General features: G+C 43.5%; 1 protein-coding gene across 1 annotated transcript; it reads left to right on the top strand.

Annotated features, from left to right (window-relative positions):
- Positions 1-2,442: 2,442 nt before the first annotated feature.
- Positions 2,443-3,919, top strand: SCGB3A1 (secretoglobin family 3A member 1). The gene is made up of 3 exons (XM_044239717.1): positions 2,443-2,593; positions 3,220-3,470; positions 3,776-3,919. Exons 1-3 carry the CDS (start codon positions 2,443-2,445, stop codon positions 3,797-3,799), a joined length of 426 nt encoding a protein of 141 aa, XP_044095652.1. The 3' UTR covers positions 3,800-3,919.
- Positions 3,920-15,139: the final 11,220 nt, after the last annotated feature.

Here is a 15,139-nt window from a genome sequence, read left to right on the forward strand (position 1 = left end):
CTCTGGCGAGGAAGGTCAAGAAATGTCAGATCCCATGTACTCTGGCTCCGTGATTCTGGGTCAGCTCTCTCAACTGTCTTCTCCGGTTGGGCCCTGGTCCTCATTGAGTGCATCTCAGAAAACCAAGCTCAAGGAAAAGCCATCTGTCCCTGTCCCGTAGCGTTAGGGTTGCAGTGCTATTAGCTGGGTCTTTGGCCAAGAACCCAAGGGAGCAATAGCAGAGAAGAATAGGACAGCAGAGGACTTGAACCACAGAGGCCTGAAGCCTGGGCCAGACGCTTCCCTGGCCCGTATCTGTAAGAGAGGAGAAGCAAGAGGCAGAGAGGACCAGCACCAGCCGACCCACAGCCACTCGGACAAAGGAGGAAACTCAATGGGCCCACCAATGAGCGGGACCCCTCAACCATGCACAGCGTGGACCAGATGACAGGTGTCACTGTCACTAGGTACAGTGGTGGGCTGGGGGCCAGCAGAGGCCTAGATAGCTCCCACCCCCACAGGAAATGTGGTCCATCCCTTTCTTTCTTCTGTAAACACACCATAACACCTAAAGGTGTGGGTGACCGGGCGTGGAGGGCATCCAGACCTCCTCTCAGTGACAAATGCGTGACTTCCCTGCTTCTGAGGGCTGCTGCCAAGACACAGCCCTGGAAAGGGTGAAATGGGTCTGTCATGAAGTCGGCTCTGAGGACCACTCCCCCAGCATCCTGCCCTGTCCCCATTCAGGCCCAGAACTAGGCTCTGTTGTGTTGTTCAGGCTCTGCAGACAGGGCTGGGTTCCGGCCACCAGCAGCCATGGACAGGATCTGGGTGAAGCCAATGGTGCCATCACGTGCAGAATTCAACCAACAAGAGATCAGCCCCCTCCACCTTGCCCACAACCAAATTCTACTTGAAAGTCATGACTCGAGTCCCCAAGAAGAACGCAACTTTGACTTTCGCCCTCCTCCATCTCTCCTCGTGGCTCTCCCAGCTGTGATTCCCCACACCCATTCCCGAGGCTCGAGTGGGTCAGGGGTCCTTTGGCTGTGGCTGTACCTGAGCCATTGGGAGACCCTGGGACCCTGCAAACTTCCTCCCAACCCCAAGCCAGAAGGAGCAGGGCCTGCTCTTTCGAGATCCACAGTGTCCAGGTCTCAAAGGAGCAAGAGGTCTCTGAGAACATTGCAGCAGCACTGCCCACCCCCATGCCCGACACACACACACAAGCATCAGTGGCCTCAACTTCTCCTCAAAGAACGTGTCCTGACCCAAGTGCACAACATCATAGAGAAACCAACCGTTCCGAACTCCCCCCCACCCAGCTCCAGCATCGTGTCTGTGGGCAGAGGATGGGTCACCCAGACTGGTGGGAAGACCCGGAGAGGAGAAGGCTTGGCACACCATGGCCAAGGCCCCAGGGCGAGAGGCCTTTCCCACCCAGCTGTCCCTACATCCCAGCCCGGCACTCTCTTGAGGTCCCGTCCCAGCATCCCTTCAGAAAGAAATCGCTCAAAGTTAAAGTTTTACACGTTGAAAATGTACTTCCCTGTTGAAATTATTTCCACGATGACCAGCAAAACATACATTTATAATGCAAAAGCCCCCACCCACCCCACCCCTGTCCCCAAAACAATCAAGGGAGAATTGTGAGAAGGTCACACGAATGTTCACACGCTGAGCACGGCTACTACTGAGCCCCATGCTGTCTGCAGGCAGGAGGTGGGGGCGGTGGTGGGCAACACCTACAGAGATGAGTCAGGGCCTGGGGGGACTCAGGGGTGGGCTGCCAAGTTCAAGACCCCCGCATAACCAAAGTGGGGGGGCTCCCCACTGATGAGCCTGAATGTTTCAGGACTACATATGTTTTCTTATCCTCCACTGTCATATTCTGTAGTGACCAATGTGTGAGGACTTTTAAAGAAACGTTTGACATGGAGACTGATTGCAAAGATGAGAACATGTCCTGGGTCCTTCTGTTCTCACTGGTAGCTACCTGTGGCCCCACCAGGGAGGGGACCAGGAATAAGGCCTAAACTGGGGGCAGGGAGAGGTTCACTACCTGGAGTTTTTTCTCTGCCTCTCCAGGACCAGGGGAGCCAAGATGGCCCCCACTGCCTGACATTTCCGTGGTCTGGCAGTGGGGGGCAGGACTGGGTCACACATCTGTCCCCTCTGCCCCTTCCTCACCGGGACCCATAGCACGGCTGGAGGGCCAGATGGACTCAGAACAGAAAGCTCTCTGCAAAAGCAGAGGCCTGGATGGGCCTCGTGCCCACAAAGAATAGCCTGCGTTCCTGCTCTGGCTGGGGAGAACAGCCCTCGGCCCAGGGGGCCCTGCCAACAGGAAGTCCCTGAGATTCAGGCAGAGCAGGGGGGCACAGGCTTCCCAGGACCCACCAGCCCGAGCAGGAAGTTGGCCGGGGCTCTGTTGGCTGAGCAAATAGCACATTTCTCAGGAGCATGTCAGGGGGAGGCCCCAGCCCAGGGGAGGCGGAGAGCTCGGGGTATATGAAGCCCACAGCGGGGCCCATCTCTGTTCCTGAGAGCAGGTCCGCCATGAAGCTCACTGCTGCCTTCCTGGTGCTCTGTGTGGCTTTGCTCAGCCAGCCTGGTGAGTGCTGGCAGACCTCAGTTCCCAGCTCCTCGCCACGGGGTCCTGGCAGGGTCTCTGCTGGTCCCCTGGTCCCCTGGTCCCAAAGGTAGCCGATCCGGATCCTGTAGCCCCTGCTTTGGGTCCCAGGCCACTCCTCTGCCTCCCAGAACTCCCTGTCCTTCTGGGCAGGAAGTCCTGCTCCTTCCTGGGGTCTTCAAGACCCTCTGGGGCCTCCCCTGCCCAGGGCCCTCAGGCTTTCTCTCATGTCCCCACTGGCTGGCCCTGGTTTCTCTTTTCCACCCAGCACCAGGGTGAGCTCGGACCAGTACTGGCCCCAGTCTGGAACTGTCTGCCTCATCCTTCAAGGCACAGCCCAGGTGTCCCCTCTTCTGAGGGGCCCCCACTCAGAGCTTTCCTCTCCTCCCTCCACCCTGGGGCCACCCTGTAGGCGCCTCTGTCCAGCCCCCTGCTTGCTGGGCCCCGATTTTGTTTACGGCTGCCTCTCCCAGCCAACTGGGACTCCCTGCCTCAGGAGGGAGTGGGGTTGAGGGAGGCACCTCCTGGGGGGAGCCAGGCCCTTGGCAGGTCTCCATGGAGCACCAGTTCAGATGGGGTGGGGGGATCTTCTCTGCTTGTGTTTGCAGCTGCATCTTTCTTCGGGAACTCAATGGCCAAGCCTGTGGCCTCTGCTTTGAGTGCTGCAGAGGCTGGTACAGAGGCTGTGGCCGGGGCAGGAGCCAAGGTCCAACCCTTTCTCGGAAGCTTCAACCCCCTGAAGTTTATGCTGACCATGCTGGGGATCCCGGTGGAGCATCTTGTGGAGGGTTCCAGGAAGTGTGTGGCCGAGCTGGGCCCTGAGGCCGTGGAAGCCATGGGGGCCATGAAGACGCTGCTGGTAACATGGGACACCCTGGGCGTTCCCTGCGAGAGCAGCCCTTCCCAGCCTCCCATAGAATGGAAACACCCATTCCCTAAAAGGCTAACAAGGCGTCTGGGCCCTGTGTAGGGAAACCTCATGGCCCACCCTCAGGAAAAGCAGGATGGCCTTGGGTGGGAACCGGGTTGACTCTATGTGAAAGGGGGGCTGCAGAAGACCCCTGGAGGTAAGGGGGGACCCCTCCAGGAACTCTGCCCTGAGTCCCCTTGGGTGCTCCGCGGTGGTGGGCTGGAGGAGAGCAGAAGCCTGGCTTCTCTTTGCAGGGGGCCCTGACATACTTTGGTTGAGCCAAGGCCGGTGTATCCCAGTGTGGGGCTGAGATGCTGCCGTCACAGGCTGGGGACCTGCTGCCCAGCCCTGATCATCCAAGCCCTTCCCCTACTCTCTGAATAAACACAGTAACAGCAGCTTTGGTGCTGATTTGTTCTTGCCATGATACCGATCCCCGTTCATTTCCTCCCGAAAGTGATGGTGCTGAAGAAAGAAGGGGCCAGTGGGAGGATGGATCCCACCCCGCAGGAGGAGCACTGTGCCCAGATTATGTGTGGGTGTGTGCATGTGTGTGAGGAACCCTACTGACATTCAGCAGGTGACCCGGAGCCAGTAATTAAAGCTGTTGGGCATCAGGCAAGCATAAGTTACTGTGACTTAACCCTCTCTGTGGCTAAAATTTGGAAGTTTTGTTTTCTTCCATCTACTTTGATTTCTTCCCTAGAATGAGGCACAACTGAAGGCTGCATGCAGGAAAAGCCTGGCTTGCATCTGGTTTTCCCTGTGATTTCTGGTAGTTTCATTGGAATAATTAGTGACTTTGATTGCTTCTGTTCTACCAGCAGCATTTCTGAACTGATCCTCAGGGTTGATGGGAAGGTGCCCCGAGCTAGATAGTGAGGTCCATCTCTGGAGAAACTTCCCAGTACACTCCTTTTTTACTGATAAATGACAAGTCACATTTCCTGGGAAGGGTTCTCCCCAGCTTGACTATCAACCAAACCACCACAGACAATCTGACTCCTTTTCTAGCTGCTACTCTATGAAGACATGGGTCTGGCTCTTTTCTGTTCCTACTTGGATAAGGACATTCAGGGATCTAAATGGGGGAGGGTGCATTTTGACAAGTTCCGACTCAACCTAGAACAGGTGGCTCCCAAGGATGCAGATTAAATCTCTCATCAACACCACTGCCCCCGAGTTCCCAAGGGTTCTGAATCTTTGCGTCCGGCTTGGGTCTGGGCAAAAATGAACCTTAGAGAGACAGATCACTGCTCATCTCTGGTGGAGAAGGCAGTGGGGTCATGACCTGACCTGAAACGACCACAGGCCCTTTTCTCCCGACATGACATAGGTTCCTCAGTTAATGCCCTGGACTCAAATGTTCAAGAGGGATCTCTGGAAGAACACCAAGACTACAGGAGCTTGCTCGAACAGACAGTGGGCTTGGGGACTCAGCCAATGACCCGTCTGAGATGGCCCTGCAGCCTTCTACCTCTGGAGTCTTCCCAGGCAAACACCTGAGGGGAAATCACAGCACTTAGTAGAGAAAGGAGACTGAGGGTAACATCTGAAGCCCTGAGGCTAACTCCCTCCCGTAGATTCCTGCAGGAATGGAAGACACCAACCATAATCCCCTGGAAAGAGGGAATATGGTTTAAAGCTAGATTTCCTTAAATATCTTATTTTGCCCATTTGACTTGATAACTATGTAGATATTTAACATGATCCCAAAAGACTGAATAGTAAAAAAAAAAAAGTCTAAAAATTGAGTTAATAAAAAGAAAACAGGAGCGCCTGGCTGGCTCAGTTGTTAAGTGCCTGCCTTCGGCTCAGGTTATGATCCCAGAGTCCTGGGATCGAGCCACGCAGCAGGCTCCCTGCTCAGCGAGGAGTCTGCTTCTCCCTCTACCTTGGCTTGTTTTCCTTCTCTCACTCTCTCTCTCTGCATCAAATAAATAAATAAAATCTTTAAAAAAAAAAAAAAGAGAGAGAAACGAATCTGACTTTGTTTCTTGTGGTGGTAGAATCCCCAAAGGACTCTTTCAGGGCACCTGGCTGGCTCCACTGGAAAAGCATACAAGTCTTGATCTCAGGGTCATGAGTTCAAATCCCACAGTGTATGTGGAGATTAGTTAAAAAAAAAAAAGGCATTCCAAATAACATGAAAATAGTCATTTACAAAATTCAACAGAAAGTACAATTATAATTGCCTGGTGTATTTTATCTGCAAGAGGGGAAAAAAAATCTCTCTTATCTCTGTCCCCTGGAAGTTTCCAGAAACTGATCAAATCCCAGAGCAGTGGCCTCCAGATCCCATTTCTCACTGAAGGAACCAGGAGTCTTTGGAGAAATGGCTGGTTCCAGATATGGAGCAGGAAATGTAAAAGATGAACCTAGACCATCTTCTTATAACAGAAGCTGCTAAAGACTATCAGAATTGTACTAAAAAGACACAGGGACCAGCGTGAATAAGTCACTGGCCAAGGATGGGGTAATTTGAACATCAGTAATGATAGTAAGTGGAGTGGATTACAGGCATCAGATTTGCTCATATCCATAAGTTTTTGATACAGGAGGAAAAAATAGACTGGTAACCTTTGGAGGACACAAGAAAATCAATTCATTATTCTGAAAACTGGGGTACCTGGGAGGTTCAGATGGTTAAGTGTTTGCCTTCGGCTCAGGTCTTGATCTTGGGGTCCTGGGATGGAGTCCTGCATTGGGCTTCTGGCTCAGAGGGGAGTCTGCTTCTCCCTCTCCCTCTGCCTGCCACTCCCCCTGCTTGTGCTCTCTCTTTGCCAAATAAATAAATCTTTAAAAAATTATTTTGGGGGCACCTGGGTGGCTCAGTGGGTTAAAGCCTCTGCCTTCAGCTCAGGTCATGATCCCAGGGTCCTGGGATCAAGCCCCACATCAGGCTCTCTGTTCAGCGGGGAGCCTGCCCCCCCAACTTGTGCGCTCTCTCTGTGTCAAATAAATAAATAAAATTTTAAAATTATTTTGAAAACTAAAAACTATTTTAAAGTACGAAGTTTAAAACATGTAAAAATTAAAAGACAACTGAGGAAAGATACAGGGTTAAAAGGTTAAGTACCCTGAGTGCATAAAAAAATCACGAATTAACCAGAAAAGGACAAAATCCTTGACAGACATAAAATCATAAGAGAAACTCGAAATAGGGAAAAAAAATACACCTGTTACTAATAAGGGAACTATAAACAGAAATCACAATGGGTTACCATTGTACCCATCAGATTACCAAAAACTAAGTCAGACAAAAACAAGCATTGGCAAAGTTGGGGAAGAAAGGCAAAATCTTATCAACTTCTGGTGGGAGAGTAAGCAGAACCCCCCCCCCCACTTTTTAAAAAGATTTTTATTTATTTATTTGACAGAGACAGACAGCAAGAGAGCACAACAAGCAGGGGGAATGGGAGAGGAAGAAGCAGGCTCCCCCCTGAGTGGGAGCCTGATGAGGGGCTGGACCTGAGCCAAAGGCAGACACTTAACAACTGAGCCACCCAGGCACCCCATGCAGAAACACTTCGGACAGGAGTAAGCATATCTAGTACAGTCAAACACATGCCTGCCCCAACACCTAGCAATTCCAACCCTTAAGATTATACTCCAGAGAAGCTCAGTTTACAGTGGCACCTACCAGAATATTCAGAGCAGAATGGTTTGTAAGTGTTCAGGGAAGGAGAGAGAAAACTAGAAACAACTCAAAATACTTGCAGGGAAGGATAGATTTTGGAATATTCATACAAAATGCAATATTACAATGCAGCTTACAACTACATGCACTAACGTGAGTGAATCTCAAATAATTCAAGTCCCAGAAGAAATCATACAAAATTATTTCATTTGTTTTTTAAGATCACTTATATACTGTAAACTTTACCCTTTTAAAGTACATAATTCATATAATTTATTTTTTAATAATAGTTTTTTAAAATAGCTTTTAAAAAAATATCTACCATAGTGACTATCTATCCAATTTTATGATATTTTTATCACTCCAAAGAGAAACTCAGGTCTTCTTTGGAGAATGTCTATTCAAATTATTTACCCATTTTTAAATTGGGCTGCTTTTTCATTGTTGAGTTGTAATTATTCTTTATATATTCTGGAGACTAGACTTAACAGATACATGTTTTACAAATATTTTCTTCCATTCTGTGGACAGCTGCTCCCCTTTCTTTTCCTTTGAAGTGTGAAAGTTCTTAATTCTGATGAAATCTATTTTCCTCTGTTTGGTTGCTTGCACTTTAAGATGTCTTATCTAAGAAACTATTACTCAACCTAAGGTCATGGAGATTTATACTGATGTTTTTTCCTAAGGGATTTTAGTTTTAGCTCTTACATTTAGATTTTTTTTAATTCCTTTTATTTATTTTACATGATGTGAGACTGAAGTCCAGCTTCATTCTTTTGCTCATGGAAAATCAGTCGTCCTGCCCCATTTGTCAAAGACACTATTCCTTCCCCTAATAAGGTGTCTTTGTTACCTTTGTCTCAAATCAATAGACCATAAATGTAAGGGTTTATTTCTGGTCTTTCAATTCCATTGATCAATATGCTATCCTTAGGCCAATGCCACACTTCTTGATTACTGAAGCTTTGTAATACTCAGGAAATTTGAGTCTTCCAACTCTGTTCTTTTTCAATATTGTTTGGCTCTTTGGAGTTCCTTGGATTTCCATGAATTTTAAGATCAGCTTTTCAATTTCTGCAACAAACAAAAAGCCAGCTGGAACTATGACAGGACTACAGTTGAATCTACAGATCAGTTTGGGGGAGTATCACTATCTTAATGGTATCAGGTGTTTCAGTCCATGAACATGAAAAGTCTTAATGCTTATTTAGGTCTTTTTTCAAAGTTTTGTAATTTTTTGTACAAGTCTTCCATTAAATTTCTTAAGAATTTTACTCTTTATTACAGTAATGCAATTGCTTTGATTTTTTATTTATTCTTTGCTAGTGAATAAAAATACGGTTTTTATATGTTGATCTTGTTCTAATAACCTTACTGAATTCATTTATCAGTTCTAATAGGTTTTTGGTGTGTGGAATACTTGGGGTTTTCTAGGTATATCATCATGTCATCTGCAAATATACTTTTACATCTTCCTCTCTGATCTTATTATTTTTTATTTCATTTTCAAGCCTTATTTCCCTGGCTAGAACTTCTGGTACAGTGCTTAAGAGAAGTGATGGGTGAACATCTTTTTTCTGATCTTAGAGAGGAAGAGCCTTCACACTCTTTCACCATTAAGAAGGATGTCAGTTGTGGGTTCCTCACCCTTTATCAGGCTGAGGAAGTTCTCTTCTCTTCCTTTTTGAATGAGGTGTTATGGAATTTTGTCAATACGTTTTCTGTGCCTAACGATGTGATCCTGTGGTATTGCCCTATTGATGGAGTGTATTACATTAAGTGGGGATATTAAGGAACCTCGTTTTTAGATAAATCCCACTTGGTCATGGTGTATGATTATTTTACATGTTGCTGGATTCAGTTTTCTGGTGTTTTACTGAAGATTTTCCTAGCTGTATTCATAAGCAGCATTAGTGTGTAGTTTTTTTTTTCCACGTGACATCTTTGGCTTTGATATGAGAGTAACACTGGTCTCACAGAATGAGCTAAGTGTTCCTTCTAATTTTTGGAAAGGGATTGTGAAAAATTATTTATTCTTGAGTACCCAGGGGAAGTCACCAGTGAAACCATCTGGACCCAGGCTTTTCTTTCTATATAGCTTTTGTTTTTAATTCAATTTCTTGTTATATATTTATTCAGATTTTGTTTCTTCTTGTCAGTTTTGGTAACTTGTCTGTTTCATCTACATAATCTCAATCATTAGACAGCAATTGTCCATAGTACTCCATAATAAGACTTTTTATTCTGTAAGGTTAGTAGTAATGTCCTCCCGTTTATTCTTGATTTTAGTAATTTTTTTTCCTGCTCAGTATAAGGCTCATCAATTTTGCCTATCTTCCCAAAGAATCAGCATTCGTATCTGTTGATTTCCCTACTAGTTTCCTATTCTCTATTTCATTATTTTCTGCTCCAGTCCCTTATTATGTCCCTTCTGCTTGCTTTGGGTTTACCTTGCTCTTTTGTTTTCCAACATTTTGAAGTGGAAGATTAGGTTATTGAGATCTTTTAAAATGTAGGTATTTACAGCTGCCAATTTCCCTTTAAGTACTGCTTTCACTGCATCACAGAAGTTTTGGTGTGCTATGTCTTTTCATTTATTTTCATGAATTTTCTAATTTCTCAAATTTTTTCCCCCTTTGGCCCACTGGTATTTAGAGTGTAGTTTACCACATATTTCCAATTTCCCAACTTTCCTCCTAGCTTCCCTTCATGATGATCAGGGAATATACTTGGTACAATTTCAATTCTTTAAACTTCTTGTTTCATGGCATAGCCTATTATCTACTGGAGAATGTTCCCTGTGCACTTGAGAATATGTATTCTGCTATGGGTAGGTAGAATGTTCTATACATATCTGTTTAGTCTACTTGGTTTATAGTGCTTCAAGTATTCTATTTCCTTGATCTTCTGCCTAGTTTTTCTATCCATTGGGAATATGGTAGTGGACAACTATTAATGTTGATCATCTATCCCTTTCATTCTGTTAGTTTTGCTTCATGTAGACTGTGGTTTATCATTTAGCATTGCTCATGATTACAAAAAGTTTCTCTATCTCTAGTAATTTTGTTTGTTTTCAAGTCTACTTTGTCTTATTTGGATTGCTACACCAACTTTCTTGTTCGCATACCTTCTTCCATCCTTTTATTTCAACCTGTTTGTGTCTTTGAATCTAAAGTACATCTCCTGCAATTAGCACATGGTTCCATTATTTTCATGCAGTCTGACCTTGCTTGATCCGTTCACATTTAATATTATTGGATTTATGCCTGCCATCTTACTTTTTTTCCAGTCTCATGCTTCTGTCTATTCCTCCTTTTCTACTTTTTGCATTAATATTTTCTAGTGTAACATTTTAATTATTTTAACAATTACATAAAACTGAGAAAGTAGATTCATATATCCAAATTATCCCAAATTAACACTTTCCCACAAGTGAATCATCAAAAGTCATTAAAAACTTTTTTGAAACCACATCAACAAAACTGGTTTATTCTTTTATAATCTATTTAACTTTGTAGCAAAAGCTTATCAACTTCTCTCCAAGTTAAGAACATTTTCATTCCAGTTCTCATTAATTCTTACGTCTGCTCTAGAATAACATCAGATTCAAATTTGCATAATTTGAAAAACAACTCTAAACTTAAACCAAGGTATCAACAAAGTGTCCCTCAAATTTTTCTTCTGGTTTTAGCAGCCAATTTACAAAATGTGATGACAGTTAAGATTTGTTAGAATATATACAAAAATTGGCATTCTTGGTTTGTATCATGAGGTTCAACATAAATTCTTGTACCTGCCTGTGAAAGTCACAAATCGTCTTTCCTCTCCTTGGAGCTTCAATTTTGGTTCACTCATATGCTGACCGATACTTGTAAGAAAATGTGTATCATAGAGACATGGTTTGCTTTTGATTACTGACTATTTATAGCAAGCATTTCTTTTGTTGCAAGATAATCTTAAACTGGTATTAAATGAACAGTAAACCATTGTTAAAGTTCCTTTCATAATTCAACCAATGAGCATCAGAAGACAAGATAATTGAATTTTAGCCTTCTATCCCTCTGAAGTCTTCACAAACTTGATTTGACATTTTCAGTCTGTTTCAGGAAATTAAGTGCAACTACCTTCAAAAGCATAAGGTATAACAAAATAATAAAGGAAATCACTAAAATTCCAACAAATCCAGATTTCTGACCTAACACAGTTACAGTACTATCTGTAACAGAAATGATCTTTCTTCATACCTGGAAGAAATTCTTTGGCGGATGTAAAAAACACAAAAATATCTATGTTTTAAGTCTGAGTTTAGGCCAAGAGTTCACATTTCTTTGTAAATTTGAAAGTTCTTTAAGAAAATGCATACACTAAGTATTAACTGTTGGTGTCTCTTGTATCATACAACTCATGTAAAGCTAGTAAGTACTTCAATGTTTAAACTTTAAACAATCTTTAAGAGTATTAGGAAGGTCTTATAGTCTCTAGGTAACTAGGTCTTATAGTCTCTAGGTAAACTGAAAATACTTCATTCTTGTAAAATACTTTGTGTCTTCATTTTCTAACAAAATTTCCATAATATAAATATATTTTTCATACCGTATCTCCACTTAAATGTTTTTTCCTGTGGAAGAATACAAGCCCTTTTTATAGCTGGTCAAATCTACAAGCTCATATCCTGTTATAAAAGTTTTTTAAAAAATCTGCTGGACTTCCAATTCTTATTTCAAGTAATTAAGTTCATCTATTATTCTTTTTTGACTGTTAGCAGGAAACATTAAATTCAATTAAGCATTTCAAGAAAATGTACCCTACTGTTGCCCACTTTACTACCTTTAATTTTTTTACACTGGTTTTCCTTTTCCTCTGGTGCAACAAATTGCCATTGTTGTTCGCCATGAAATTCATGATATCCCTTCTAGTCTTCATCGTTCCAGTTGTGGGACTAGCTAGTTCTGCATCAGCATTGGTTTTAAGTTTAATAATTTGTCCACACTTATTTTTTAAACCAGAGAAATAATTTGTATTAAAACGAAAAAAGGCATCTCAATCACTAGTGACTTCCATAGGCACAGTAACTCATGCTGCTGGCAGGAAGTACTCATACACACTCTAAAGTTACTTCAGTTCGTAAAATATTGTTAGGATGGCATCAGTTCTTGACATCAACTGGTGATGTGTCTATGTGTAACACAAGCAATACACCAGTTTCACATCTTACACAATGTGTCAGATAAAGGGAAATTTGGTCCTATCACAACAATAAAGTTTCAGCGAAACTGAAAAGTATCTTACAGTTCCAATCCCACTGGCCGTATTTCAAGGACTCAAAAGGCACACGTGGCAGAGTCTGCCAGATTGAACACAGGTCTAATCCTCTGCATGACAGGAAAGTCAATTTAGAATTCATGGTTTCCTCTCATTTGCTCTACTGAAGTGTCTTCTAATACCCATTAATTACTGAACTCTTCAGTTAGGGGCACACTGGATCTCTCTTGCAGACTAAACTCCGAATGAAAAATAATGCAAAATGAAGTAAAGTGTAGTTTGAGAAACAAAATTCTTTGCCTAAATGTTTCTGTGAGGTCAGTAAAGGAGAAAGGAGGGTCTGCCAGCAAACACCTGAAGGGGCGGGGAGTCAGGGTTTGCCTAATGAAAGTAATGAGGGGCTGAACAAACTCACTTACATGTCTTTTCACCCACAAGTGATGAGGGACCAATCGAGGTTCTTACGGATTCTGTTCCCTGAACATTTCAAATTCTCCTTCCTTTTTCCACTGATTTCCCTGCAAGCCATCCTCAGCTTATCCTGTCAATGGGACCATGCCAGAAGCCAGTAAACTAGTTTTCCTGTTCTAACCCACCCTCCAGAGCACTGCCATAGCAACCTTTCTAAAACATAAACCTAGTCATACCGCTCCTATTTAAAACTCGAATCTGGCTCTTCACCACCACCTGCAGGATTAAGTTCAAATTTCAGCATGTGGCTCAAGGTTCCAAAGGCATCCACTGTGTTCCAGCCACCCCACTTGTGTGCTTCCCACTTGAAAGACCCACCTCGTGCTCGAAATTCAGAACTACGCACGATTTCACAAAGGGCTACTATATTCATCTGGGATGAGTAATTTACTATGATTCATCTGGGAAACAAGTTCTTAGTCCTTCTAAGTTCTAAGGACTAGTTCTAAGGTCACCTCTGGAAAACTTTACAGGCTCATGCAGATTTGCGCCCTCCACACCAAGAATACCTTTAGCACGTGTTACATCAGATTATAATGACTGAGGAGCAACTTGAAGTCAGAGACCAGCGCTGGAGGTCTCTATTTCCAATCTTGGCACAGCGTCTGACAAGAAGAAATTGCAAATGAGTATGGATCAGTATGGTGACCAAGAAAAGTACACTAAGAACAACTCTGATCACCAAAATGGACCAACTACACAAAGCGCCCCCACCATCGCGGCTGTTCAAAGTTACCATGAGCAAGCATCGTGCCGAGGACAAGAGGAAAAACGTTCTGGTAACTCACAAAGCTCCCAGTATCGAGCACATGCCTCGCACACCTATGTCACTGATGAGAACCAGCCACCTGCACCAGCGTGACTATTACACGGGAACCAAGCCCTGCACCCTGCAGACGTCTTCCACCCAGCCTTAGTCACACGGTCATTCCTCTTCAGCATCCTTGACAGACTGGGTTTGTTAAGAACTACATGAAGTTGGGGAACAGTACGAGTGGGTGTGCCGCGGAAGGGCAATACTCCACTCACCGGGCTGTAGGGCTGGTGGATGAGGCATTAACGAAGACAGTATTGTGCCGATGGGTTCCTTGGGGCCTGCGGCTTACTCACTGTGCTAGGAAGGGTGGCGACACCGGCAGGAAGAACTCCCATGCCCACCCGCCTCTGGGCACATTGGCGTAGTGAACAGCATTTCTTATGACAGGGCCAAGATAATTTAACAGCTTTTTAATGCATTGGAGTGATTCAAAGTTTGCCGACTTTAAAAACTGCCATCTCCTTACTTAGCGGATTAAAAATGTTCATGTTGCTAAAGAAACTACAGAAACTGGTTCGCAAGCCACCTTGTCTTCCCAATTCCTATAGACTGGTTGGCCAGAATCACCTGGGGAGCAATCTACTTAGAACATTTTATGTTTCACTATTTGGAGGAAATTAAACTTAGATATTTCTCAAAATTCTCGTAAACACTATCTTCTTCTGTAAGATTCTTCTAACATATGATCTGTTTTATTAAAATTGTCTTCAAAGTACTTATGAAATTTAAAACCAATTTACATTTGAATACCTAAATAATACTCCAAAATGGGAATTCTAGGTATATATAACATTACATAGAACAGGAAAACTTTATTCTAAATATATTTTCCTTTTGTGTTCCCTTAGGTACTTGCTTCTTCTCAAGAACATAAACCAGAATTTATAAAGTAACCTGGACATAATACTTCATTTACTTTTCATACACTTGCTTTTCAACAATTATAAGGAGAACAAGACTTCTGTTACAGAGGTAAAGTTATATATTAAGCATTAGGTAGAAAATGCCTACTTTAAAAAGTGTACATCTTGGCAAACATTCATTGTCATCTGATTTTATGATTTTTTAAAGCATCTACATTAAAAATTCACGTTTGTTATAGAAAGTAGTTTCTAAAAAACAAATGGACTTTTTCTGAAGAGTTGGGAAGTCACATTTTTAAAGTTTATATATATACAGTAAAATACACAAGTGAAAAGTAAAACATAGAATCGATTAGTATAACCCCACCAACACAGGGTTTGTCACGGTATTTAAAAGCATTTATTTAAAATATGTCAAACTCCTTCCAAAAGACGGAGGACACATGAGCCCATTTCTTATTTTAAACGAGGTATATGGTAACGACAAAATTCCTAAATGCAAATGGACCATCAGTTGCCTAGATATAAAAATTATCTTTGGCAAAGACGTGTCATACAGAACAAC

This window comes from Neovison vison, chromosome 1 (assembly GCF_020171115.1).
Source record: "Neovison vison isolate M4711 chromosome 1, ASM_NN_V1, whole genome shotgun sequence".
Taxonomy (NCBI): Eukaryota; Metazoa; Chordata; class Mammalia; order Carnivora; family Mustelidae; genus Neogale; species Neogale vison.